The sequence below is a fragment of the Artemia sp. Qi Xiang Cuo genome, chromosome 10 (assembly GCF_049724085.1).
Source record: "Artemia sp. Qi Xiang Cuo chromosome 10, ASM4972408v1, whole genome shotgun sequence".
Lineage (NCBI taxonomy): Eukaryota > Metazoa > Arthropoda > Branchiopoda > Anostraca > Artemiidae > Artemia > Artemia sp. Qi Xiang Cuo.
Genome location: NC_142803.1, coordinates 27995388 through 28009073, shown reverse-complemented (window position 1 = coordinate 28009073; position 13686 = coordinate 27995388). Strand labels below are relative to the sequence as shown.

General features: G+C 31.9%; 1 protein-coding gene across 2 annotated transcripts in view; it reads left to right on the top strand.

The window, feature by feature from the left end:
• sl (small wing phospholipase C gamma 1) overlaps positions 1–13686 on the top strand; it is a 159130-nt gene that overhangs the window by 26694 nt on the left and 118750 nt on the right. For both annotated transcript variants that reach the window (XM_089095325.1, XM_089095326.1), the window contains exons 4-5: positions 7977–9120; positions 12158–12242. In XM_089095325.1, coding sequence (XP_088951451.1) covers positions 7977–9120; positions 12158–12242 — 1229 coding nt within the window. The remainder of the gene's footprint in view (positions 1–7976; positions 9121–12157; positions 12243–13686) is intronic.

Sequence of the window (13686 nt, the reverse complement as noted above, 5' to 3'; positions counted from 1 at the left end):
AGGATATGGGGATGCATTGGAACCCCTCTAAACAGAAACTTATTGCTGATTCGGACCCTAAAGAGAATATCGTTGTTCACCATGTGCTTTTGCATTGGATGGTGAGCAATGGTTTCAAGATCACTAAAATACATAGGGTCCTACAGTTCAATCAGCGACCCTACTTGAAAACGTTTATCGACACTTTTGTCGATAAACGCTCTAGGGCACATTCAAAGCTAGGGAAGCAATTGTACAAGCTCATTCTAAATTCAGCGTTTGGCAAAATGTGTGAAAGCGTTCGTAACAGATCTCGCTGCGACGTCGTGACTGACTCTCTAGAGGGTGTACCAATGAGTGCCGATCCCAATTTTACATCGGTCATGCGAATAGAGACTCTCATTGTTCTTATACACAGGCAAAAGCGAAATGTGGTACTGAACAAGAATATTGCTGGAAGTAGTTCAGTCCTAGAAATTTTAAAAAAGCTCATGTTGTCGTTCTTTTACAATGTGTGCAAAGTGCAATGGCCACGGGAGGGGGAGGTTCAAGTTTACTACGTGGAGACAGAGTCTTTTTTGTTAAATGTACATGGATCTGAAGATTTGGATGTTTTGAATGTTCTAGAAAATGGGGTGCACATCAGCACACGGGGGGATTTTACGAACTGGACTCGGACCCTCTAACCCGAGTTGGTGAAACGTCAATCCTCCAACCAAATACTCAAATTAAAATAAGAGACGGGGAGTGATGTGATCTCCCGGGGCGTGTTCCCGGGTCCCAAAGTTTATTGCGTGGAAACTCATAGTGGGGATGAAAAGAAGGCGTGTAAAGGGGTGCCTACACATTTTGTAAAGAGCAATTTTAACATGAGCGTGTACAGAGACTGTGTAGAAAGTAGCCTAGTGCCGAGAGCACAAGTGCTTGCAATTCTCTCTCTACAGTATAGAAATTATACTGTGAGAGTGGAAAAGAATGCAATGTCGTGTATATCCGACAAGGTCTATGTGCTCGAGAATGGTGTGAGCGTTCTACCTCATGGCCACTACCGTATTTCGGATCGAGTTGAATTCATATACTATCGCGATCAACTTGGCCTGGATAAATTAACCTAATCTGACTAACCACCACTCAACCTCTCATAAATTAAATGCTCCAACCTGTACATAAATTAACTAACCTGACAATCTAACCACCTTAACTCAACCTCATCTAACCCAATCTAACCATCACCACTAACCCATCCACTAACCTACAGTAGCAGTGACGACAACTATTCTTTTTCCACCGCGGTTCCCCGGGGGAGGGGGGGTCCCTTCCCGCGGCCGCCCAGGGGGGTGGGGGGTCCCACCCGCGGCCGGCTGGCCTTCGGCCCCGTGACCCTGGGGGGGAAACCACCTTTAAATTCACCATAATCAAGTTCAACGGTGCTAGCAATTTCCCAGTGTCTGTATTTTCTGTTGTACAACAAGTGTTGTATAGAAAAGTGTTTGTTGTTTTTTTTTGTACAGAAAGTGTTTAAAGACAAAAAGTGTTATCATTGTTCATGTTGAAAAAATAGAGTTTTCATGTTGACCATGAAATTTTGTCACGTTGAACAAGTGTTCATGTTGTTGTATAGAAAAGTGTTGTACAGAAAAGTGTTGATGTACAAAAAGTGCTGTAGATGGACAAAAGTGTTTAAAGACAAAGTGTTATCATTGTTCATGTTGAACAAATAGAGTTTTCATGTTGACCATGAAATTTTGTCACTTTGAACAAGTGTTCATATTGCTGTAATAAATGTTGCCATGAAATATTGTTTTTGTTCTTGAATAGATAGATCTATGGGAAAATTACTACCTACTCATGGGACACATATGGTTTACAGTTAGTCATAGTCCGACTGTTGTCAACAGCATGTATCAATTTAAAACACCCTTCAGATCGTTTCTGTGTGAGCCCTCAATGTCGGGGAAAACAACACTTTTAGCTAAAATAATTCAAAATTGCGATAAAATGTTTTTGGAAAAGCCGAAAAAAATCTACTATTGCTATAGTATTTGGCAAGAGTCCTATGATAAAATAAAAGCTATTGCCACAGCATACCAATACAATTCATACGAGGACTTGATGTTTTCAATAGTATTGAATCGAACTCGTGGCTGATTATTGATTATTTAACTGAATTCATTGAACAGTTCTCACAGGAAGTGCTGCAATTGTTCACTGTCCGATCTCATCATGAACATATTTCCATAGCCCTAGTTTTACACAATCTGTTTCATCAGAGCAAATGTATGCGAACCCTTGCTTTAAATTACGCTATCTATATTATCTATCGAGTCGTTAGTGATTCTAGCTCACTGATAAATCTCAATAAAAAGATATGCCCTGGTGCCCCAAAAATTATTTTGTCAGCGTACACTCTGGCGACTAGCAAGCCCTACGGTTACAATTTGCTGGATCTTAATCAGAGCACGCTAGAGGATCTACGTGTAGTCACCGAGATTTTTGACAATAAAATTAAAGTATATCTTCTGGTGAACAGTAGAAAAGGCTATTAGTTGACGTTATGACATTGAAGAAACTACAAGAACAACGGCATTTATTTTCCCTTTAGGCACTTCAAAACCATAACTAAAAATAAACTAAACTAAACAATACTAAAATCTAAACTAGAAAATTAAAATAAAAATAAACTAAACTAAAGTAAACTGATAAATTAAAACTCTAACTAAAACTCATATGTTAAACGAAAACTCATAACTAAAAAAACTAAAAGTAAACTAAAACTAAAAATAAAAATCTAGACTAAAATAAAGCTAAACTAACTAAAAATAATCTAGAAATAAATTCTAATCCCTAAACTACTAAAGTATAACTCTAACTAAAACTAAACACTAATCTAAAACTAAACTAAACTAACTAAAACTCTAAACTAAAACTAAACACTAATCTAAAACTAAACTAAAACCAAACTAAGCTACTAAATTAAAACTCTAACTAAAACTCTTTAGCAAACTGTAGCTAAACTAAAACTCTAATCTAAAACTAAACTAAAAATAAAGGTAATGAATAAACTTAAAATAAACTAAAAATAAACTAAAACTAAACTAACTAAAATAAAACTAAACAATAAACTAAAACTAAAATAAAATTAAACTAAAACTAAAACTAAAAATCTAGACTAAACTAAAACTAAACTAACTAAAACTAAACTAGAAATAAATTTTAATCTCTAAACTACTAAACTAGAACTCTAACAAAAACTAAACACTAATCTAAAACTAAACTAAACTAATTAAAACTCTAAACTAAAACTAAACACTAATCTAAAACTAAACTAAAACCAAACTAAGCTACTAAATTAAAACTCTAACTAAAACTCTTTAGCAAACTGTATCTAAACTAAAACTCTAATCTAAACTAAACTAAAAGTAAACTAAAACTAAAAATCTAGACTAAACTAAAACTAAACTAACTAAAACTAAACTAAAAATAAATTCTAATCTCTAAACTACTAAACTATAACTCTAACTAAAACTAAACACTAATCTAAAACTAAACTAAACTAACTAAAACTCTAAACTAAAACTAAACACTAATCTCTAAACTACTAAACTATAACCTACTAAAACTAACTAAAACTAAACTAAACTAACTAAAACTCTAAACTAAAACTAAACACTAATCTAAAACTAAACTAAAACCAAACTAAGATACTAAATTAAAACTCTAACTAAAACTCTTTAGCAAACTGTAGCTAAACTAAAACTAAAACTAAAAATATAGAATAAAATAAAACTAAACTAGAAATAAATTCTAATCTCTAAACTACTAAACTAAAACTCTAATCTAAACTAAACTAAAAGTAAACTAAAACTAAAACTAAAAATCTAGACTAAACTAAAACTAAACTAAATAAAAATAAACTAGAAATAAATTCTAATCTCTAAACTACTAAACTATAACTCTAACTAAAACTAAACACTAATCTAAAACTAAACTAAAACTAAACTAAAACTCCAAACTAAAACTAAACACTAATCTAAAACTAAAATTAAACCAAACTAAGCTACTAAATTAAAACTAACTAAAACTCATATGTAAAACGAAAACTCTTAACTAAAAAAACTGAAAGTAAACTAAAACTCAAACTAAAAATCTAGACTAAACTAAAACTAAAATAACTAAAACTAAACTAGAAATAAATTCTAATATCTAAACTACTAAATTATAATTATAACTAAAACTAAACACTAATCTAAAACTAAACTAAACTAACTAAAACTCTAAACTAAAACTAAACACTAATCTAAAACTAAACTAAACTATAACTCTAACTAAAACTAAACACTAATCTAAAACTAAACTAAACTAACTAAAACTTTAAACTAAAACTAAATACTAATCTAAAACTAAACTAAAACCGAACTAAGCTACTAAATTAAAACTCTAACTAAAACTCTTTAGCAAACTGTAGCTAAACTAAAACTCTAATCTAAACTAAACTAAAAGTAAAACTAAAACTAAAAATCTAGACTAAACTAAAACTAAACTAAACTAACTAAAACTCTAAACTAAAACTAAACACTAATCTAAAACTAAACTAAACTATAAACTAAAACTAATCTAAAACTAAACTAAACTAACTATAACTCTAAACTAAAACTAAACACTAATCTAAAACTAAACTAAAACCAAACTAAGATACTAAATTAAAACTCTAACTAAAACTCTTTAGCAAACTGTAGCTAAACTAAAACTCTAATCTAAACTAAAGTAAAAGTAAACTAAAACTAAAACTAAAAATCTAGACTAAACTAAAACTAAACTAACTAAAACTATAAACTAAAAATAAACACTAATATAAAACTAAACTAAACTATAACTATAACTAAAACTAAACACTAATCTAAAACTAAACTAAACTAACTAAAACTCTAAACTAAAACTAAACACTAATCTAAAACTAAACTAAAACCAAACTAAGCTACTAAATTAAAACTCTAACTAAAACTCTTCAGCAAACTGTATCTAAACTAAAACTCTAATCTAAACTAAACTAAAAGTAAACTAAAACTAAAAATCTAGACTAAACTAAAACTAAACTAACTAAAAATAAACTAAGAATAAATTCTAATCTCTAAACTACTAAACTATAACTCTAACTAAAACTAAACACTAATCTAAAACTAAACTAAACTAACTAAAACTCTAAACTAAAACTAAACACTAATCTAAAACTAAACTAAAACCAAACTAAGCTACTAAATTAAAACTCTAACTAAAAATCATATTTAAAACTAAAACTATTAACTAAAAAAACTAAAAGTAAGATTAAAATAAAAATAAAAGTATATAATAAACTAAAACTAAAATAAACTAACTAAAACTCTAAACTCAAACTAAACACTAATCTAAAACTAAAATAAAACCGAACTTACAAAATAATTTAAAAATATAACTAAAAATCCTTAGCAAACTGTAGCTAAACTAAAACTCTAATCTAAACTAAACTAAAAGTAAACTAAAACTAAAAATCTAGACTAAACTAAAACTAAAATAACTAAAACTAAACTAAAAATAAATTCTAATCTATAAACTAATAAACTATAACTCTAACTAAAACTAAACACTAATCTAAAACTAAACTAAACTAACTAAAACTTTAAACTAAAACTAAACACTAATCTAAAACTAAACTAAAAACCAAACTAAGCTACTAAATTAAAACTCTAACTAAAACTAAACACTAATCTAAAACTAAACTAAAAATCTAGACTAAACTAAAACTAAACTAACTAAAACTAAACTAGAAATAAATTATAATCCCTAAACTACTAAATTATAACTCTAACTAAAACTAAACACTAATCTAAAAATAAACTAAAACCAAACTAAGCTACTAAATTAAAACTCTAACTAAAAATCATATGTAAAACTAAAACTCTAATCAAAAACTAAACTAAACTAACTAAAACTCTAAACTAAAACTAAACACTAATCTAAAACTAAACTAAAACCAAACTAAGCTACTAAATTAAAACTCTAACTAAAACTCTTTAGCAAACTGTAGCTAAACTAAACACTAATCTAAAACTAAAATAAAAGTAAACTAAAACTAAAAATCTAGACTAAACTAAAACTAAACTAACTAAAACTAAACTAAAAATAAATTCTAATCTCTAAACTACTAAACTATAACTCTAACTAAAACTAAACACTAATCTAAAACTAAACTAAAACTAAACAAAATATAAATTATAACACTAAACTAAACATTAAACTAAAACTAAACTAAAATCTAAACTAAACCAAACTGAAACTAAACTAAATAAAGGTAATAAAAAAAAAACTTAAAATAGACTAAAAATCTAAACTAAATAGGTAATAAAATAATAAACTAAAAATCTAAACTAGCCCAATCTGCAATCCTCTTTTTCTAATATTTACGCCCCCCCCTGAGTGTGTTAGAAGGAGAGGTAAGCAAGCCCTCTGAGTGGCTGCGAAGGAGGATGTATCCGACTCGCTGATTGGCTGAGAAGGAAACACGTGATCTAACTGTTTCCGGGGAACTCATAACATTTGGCACGAGCAACAACAACAAATACTATTTCTGGACACTATGACATTCACGAACGATTACGCAATCAAGTTCTCGGAAATTCACTTCCCCCTCGAGTCCTAGATCAATAACATTGTTCCCGTTAGAATTCAATGCGCATGTGCAACCTTCGTTCCGGAGTTATTACACATAGACAACAACAAATACTATTTCTGGATCATAACATTCGCCTCGAGCGTGCCAAAAACACACTTGGAAAAAGAGGTCATTGACCGATTACGTAATCATTCTCCCTAGGGAGGCTATGCCCTTATTTGGTGTACTCGTGGGAGTTTTTTAAAAAAGTGTCCGGATCGGGATTCGAAGGGGTATTGTACTCGTGGGACTCAATAAGGCCCTTCTACTCATTGTTCCCCTTACGTACTGGGCAATCCAATTCAGGTGCACTTATTTGCCACAGTAAACTTTTAGCTTCTTTGACTATATTCACGTCAAAAAACTCCATACCATGTCTTTTTATAATATCCTCCTCAATTCCGCTTAGCAAATTGCTTTGAATAAAATTCAGAACAGGAGAATATACAAGTTCAGGCATTTCGTCGGAGCTTTTCATGGCTATCGCACTCACCACAAATTAAAAAGTCCCAATATTAATTCAGGAAAAAATACTGAGTTAATAAATATCGAAATATAGGTGAAACTAAAAACACAGTAGATTCCATTTTATAATCCTCTTAAAGTTAATCCTCTTAACTCAGGTCATCAACTAATTTGGAATAAATTATGACCTCACCAAAATAAATCCAGACAGGAATAATATCCAATTCAATTTTGATGTTACCTCACTGAACTCTGTAACGAATATATATATATATATATATATATATATATATATATATATATATATATATATATATATATATATATATATATATGTCGTAAATACAACGTACATGAGTATATTTCAGTTTCACATAGCGATCGTAAATGCAACGGATTTAAATATATTTCAGTTTCATATAGTATCAAAAATACAATGTATATGAGTAAATTTCAGCTTCATATAGCTATCGTAAATGCAACGTATATGAGCAAATTTCATCCTCACATAGCTTTTGTAAAAACGACGGGTTGAAGTAAATTTCCGCTTTATATAGCTATCGTAAATACAACGTATATGAGTAAATAAAAGCTTCACAATGTTATCGTAAAATGCAACGGGTTTGGATAAATTTTAGCTTCATATAACTATCTTAAATATAAAATACATGAGTAAGTTTCAGCTTGACATTACTACCGTAAATACAACGGGTTTAAATAAATTTCAGTTTCACATAGCCATCATAAATATAAGGGGTGTAATCAAGTTTCGTAACCAGAAAAGATTTACTCTACATATGTGTTTCCCAATTGTTTCTTCCAAGTTTGAGTTTCTCTTCTGTTTCAGCATCTTCTGAGCAAGAGTGCTTGCAATTGGTGTGTGTCATTCGAAATATGGCAACCATGTACCAGTGTCTCTCATACCCTTTGCTGCTTGAAAGTTGGTTATGTCGAGAATTCGTAAATATGGAAAATGGAAAAAGTAAAGTGACCGTCAAGGAGATTAAACAGCTCTTGCCCCTTGTTAATTGCAAAATTGCTAATAACAAACTCAGGGAACTATTTAATGAGTGTGACTCCAAAAAGTCTGGGGAACTTTTATTTGATGATTTTACGAATCTCTTTAACAAATTAGTCTTCGATAATTCGTTATTTAATGATTTCTTTTTAGCAAAGATTTTATCCATTCGTGATTTTCAAAAATTTCTTCTTGAAGAGCAATGTGAGCTTATTGGCCAAGATCTGAAGAATTTAAGGAATTATATGAGACTTTTCTTGCCTGAACATAGACATTCTGTCGATGAACCTCATTTTACTCCTATAGAATTTGTAAATTATTTATTCTCTAAAGAGAACAGTGTCTGGGATCCTGTGCACAATACTGTCAATCAAGATATGTCTCGACCCCTTGCTCATTATTGGATATCCTCTTCACATAATACATACCTTACTGGGGACCAGTTTTCTAGTGAAAGCTCAGTTGAAGCCTATATAAGATGCTTGTTTATGAACTGTCGATGTATTGAATTAGATTGTTGGGATGGCCCAGACGGAGTTCCTTTTATATACCATGGTCATACCCTAACTACTCGTATTAGATTCCATGATGTGATTAAAGCTATCCGTGATCATGCATTTACTGTTTCGGAATATCCAGTAATTCTGTCAATTGAAGACCATTGCTCATTGCCACAACAAAGAAAAATGGCTCAGCTTTTCTCTGAAGTTTTTGGTTCGATGTTGCTTGTTGCACCTATTGGTGGGTGTGATATTGCTATGCCTAGTCCCAATATGTTGAAGAGGAAGATTATTTTGAAACATAAGAAGTTACCTGATGGAGTGAGCTATGATGAGCAGCCAAATATCCCGAAGATTGAAGATTATGGAAAAGATTTAGATCTGAGTAATTCTATTAGAAATGGAATCCTTCTTCTGGAAGATAAAGAGGAGAAAGAGTGGCAACCGCATTTCTTTGTTCTGACGAATAACAGGTATTTATATATCTACCCATCTGGGAGTGTCAGTGTCTCCTAATCAGGGCCGTATCCGGGGGGGGGGTTACCCGGTTTGACCCCCCCCCCCCCCTCCCTTAAATGTTTGTCTGACTTAAAAACGTCACAAAAACAGATATAAACAAATTTTGTATGCGTTTTTTTTGTCCCCCCCCACCCCCGAGTTTTTTTTAAGTAAAACCCCCGCCGAAAAAAAATCCTGGGTACGGCCTTGTTCCTAATACTAGCTAGAAAATATAGAAAAAATTGCGATCTGGGAACGGAAAATCTTTTTTTGGAGCTCTTCTGCCATTTGGCATATTTTTCCCGTTCTTTCGAAAGGCCGTAGGGAGTCTTGGTATAAATCACGGTTCCTCAGCAACAGAAAATCCAGTTTTGTTTTAATTAACAGGTCAGCCCTTGTCCTGAAAGCAAAATTATCCTTCAGAGGGAAATTATCTATCCCGCTTGTTTTCACCACCATAAACAGCCAAAGAAAAAATAAAGCTGACTATAAACTATAATTTTATAATATGAACGACAGTATAAATTCATATATGAACAGCAGCGAAAAGTCATATACCTTCTATTAAAGATTTTTGAAACACATCAGAGCTCTATTCATGACTCCGCCTCTGCGCACATGCAATGACAAATGTTTAGCGCATTACGACGGGAACGATCTGGTCGAATTCCAAGTAGCAACTGAGACTATTGCTTTGTCCACAGCAGAAATATATTTAAGGTTATATATATTTCTGCTGTGGATCTTGTGTACTGGGAGGTTCCCATTCAGCGCGGTATGATGTTTGTCCTTTTGGAGAAACTTTTCGCTACTGTTCGTATATATAATTTATACTGTGATATGGACTACGAAATATTTGAAAAGGAGCGTTCAGAATCTTCAATTGTGTTTTTCTGTGAATCAGTTTTCTCTGAACGAGCGGTAGGATAATTTTACTCGCAGATTGTGAAATGCTGATAATGAAATAATTGAAGTATATATAAATAGAAACAACGAATATCAGAAACTAAGAGGGGATATCTGTATTTGGTGACAAAATATAAAAGTAACTCAAGCAGTAAAGCAAAATTGTCATAGTAACAACCTCAAGAAATAAAAAAGTTGTAAGAAAAATGATAAAAATATTAAAACGAAAAAAAAACAATAAAAACCAAAGAAACAATATAAAATTTGAAGACCACATAAGGAAACAAAGCCATGTAGCAAAGGAGAATAAACATGTTCAATTTAGTTTTGACTGGGCATTTGTCCTGGAGTTTATGTAAGTAATTTTTTACGGAGATGGGGGGGGGGGGGTTAAATTGATCAACATGAGGAATTATATCTAAGTAATTTGAAATTTTTAAAGAATGTTAAAAAATATAAGATTTTCCTCTTTTTTGGGGGGAGGGGAGGGGGAGAGTCTACTAACCACCCTCTACACAAGCCAGGCTGATCATTTCCATCTTCATGTGTTTTATTAAAATTTTGGTTTGATTTAGAACTAGTTCAAGCGTAGTTTTTAACTCAATGGTTAAAAATGGTAGAAAAAAGAGAAATAATAGATAGATAGATAGGTTTATTTTCCATATATCAGTAAAATAATTACATAACAATCTACAAATCCCCACAAAGGCTCCATGGCCTGTAGGAGGGGGATTATGAAAAAATCAAATAAACATTTAAACGCTTAAGATTTAAACAATATAGACATAATATTTAAACATATAAACATAAGCATTTGAACTTTTAACATGTGAAGCATTTGCTTCACATAAAAAAAAAAAAAAAAAAAAAAAAAAACAAGGCCTCTTCTTCTGGAGAGGCCTAATTCTAGACCTTTACCGTTGTTTTAATTCGAATTACTGATTTAAAAGGGTTGAGATAGAAAGACCAGAAAAAAAAACAAGGCCTCTTCTTCTGGAGAGGCCTAATTCTAGACCTTTACCGTTGTTTTAATTCGAATTACTGATTTAAAAGGGTTGAGATAGAAAGACCAGTAAACTGTGGTTGTTTTGCAAATTGATCCAAAAGTAACCCTTAGATTAACTGCCTCCTAGCCTGGTTGGCCCAATTTCTTTCTTTAATCTTGCCCGCGAATAGTTTTTCTTTCCCTCCCCCTCGTCAGTTTATAACATTAAGGATTCTCGATAAAGAAAACGTACTATATTCAGTTTTGTACAAGGTTATGTTTATAAGTGCCACATTTGACAATAGTTCTTTTTAGTTTTACTTGCAAAAAAGACATTCTTAGTTTTAGGGTTGTCCATTTGACAGATAATTATGATTGTCTATTAATTTAATTAAAGTAGATTATTTAAAATAGAATACTTTTCCAAGAAATTGAAAATTAAATTGATATATATATAGAGTGGCACCAATTCACAAAATGTAGGAGGGGAGGGCAAATGTACTTTCAAAATCTGAAGGGATTTTTTTCGTTAAGTTTGGGGGAATCTAGAGGGGAGGGCAAATCCCCTTCCCCTAGTTGGTGCCACTTTAAAGATGTGATATAGGGTTTGCAGATCCATTTCGTGGATGAAAATATGTTAATACATAAAATTTGGTACAGATGATGAATATGCTGGTGTGCTGTATGTTAATTTAAACCGAATTAATTTAAGTCTGATTCAAGCTGAGTTAATGCAGGCTATCATACTTAGTGGCTTTTCAAAATACAATCTTACTAAGAAGTGTGTTTTTGTATGCTAACAGAAAAATAATAATTAGTGTTTGTTGGTGAGTTCCTCGATAAATCAAAGTGGTGTTATAAATTAAAACTTGCATAACGATAAAACATGCTAATTTCCTGATTTGAGATATAATTGCGCTTAATTTTTATGTTTTCTAGTTTTTTGTTTTATGTTTTTTTTTTGGAATCATAAATACTGTTTTAAATGTCTTTGAATATTAGTAACATTAATTGTACATTTTTTTCTACATTAGATTGCAAAGTAGCTTTTCCCGAATTGTGAATGATTAGTTTTAGCCATTCACTAACTTTTTTGTACTATTTTTCCTTTTCAATTGGAGACTGGATTATACCGAACTACAGAATGGAACCGAAGCTGAAGAAAATGAAGAAGTGAGTGATATGAAGCAGGTTGTTCGTCATGATGTAAGTTTCAAAACTGTATTTACCACAAAATTAACTCATAAAAAACAGAAAATTGAAAGACGGAAACTGCGGAATTAGAAAAACTGTTCAAAACTGAAGGTTCTTATAAATCAAATTAACAAGAACATTTAAAAATTACCAATTAAAAAGTTTGATCTTCCAGATTTAATAACTACTTGTAAAAATTTATTTTGAAAGTAAAAAAAAAATATAGATCATTTTGGATCAGATTCAACTAAATTCTATACATAAAGAAATATAGTTACTAATAGCTTGATCTTATATGGGATGAAAATTAGGTGGATATAATCCCTTTACATAAAGTATTTTTTGGAAAGAACTTACTGTGGCTATTAAGGGAAGAAATAATACCAACGGACCAATAGTAGATAAAAGGAAGTGGGAGCAATTGCCTTGAAAAATACGATTTTCTGTTTCTCACATGGAACATCCAACCAAGGAGTAAAATTATCCTATGTTTTTTCCAAATACTTTTATGAGTGACAAGACGAGCTGGAATTGTTGTTGAGGCTCTTAATTGTTGTGAATATAGCGGTTTAAATGGCTCGAGACAAATTATCTTGCCCCAAACTCTCCAAAAATGATTGTTTTTCCCAAAGAGTATGAGTAACTTACAAGAGTGGGAACTGGCGCTAATGTTGACAAAAAAACTCTCAACACCATCTAGCCTTTGGCGACACTTAGTATTTTTTCGGGGTAACGATGAGAATAATTAATTTAATTTGTGTAGTTTGTAAAATTAGTGTAGTAATAACTATGTGATCTCGGTTCCTGACAGAAAAACGATTACAAAGCTTGAAAAATTGTCAATTGTTGCTAAGTGCTAGATGGCGTTGATGTTTTTGTGGTCAGGTATGGTTCTGAAGCGCGGGCGACGGGAAAATGGAGGAAGATTTGCTAGATGCTCTCCAGAGAAATGGCGTATGGAATTTTTTGGGTACCCAACTGACTGACCGTATCTCAAACAGTAAGTCTTACGAAAAGTGTGGTTCACTCCCACTTTCTAGGGCTATAATGAAAGAAAGGTTGAGATGGCTAGGACACGCTCTGTGAATGAAGGATGACAGATTGCCAAGGATTGTCTTGTTTTGCCAACCGTATATGGCTAAACAGAAAGCAAATCGCCCCTGAATAGGTTGGAAGGATGTCGTAAGGAACGATTTAAGAGAAATGGATACTTCCTGGGAGGGTGTAAAAAGGGAGGTTTTGAGTAGATTGTGATTGGGGAGGAGTATCCTTTGTTGTGTTTAGCTTAAGGTGGCTTGGCGCTGAGGGCGAGACCGTTTGAGCGAGACCATTTGATATGCATTAAAATAACTTACTCGACTAGATTTGTGTATTCTAAATAAGAGGATGAGCTGATTGACAGAATTAGCTAAGGATTAAAAACATTCACTAAACATGGGGTGAGATTCACAAGGGA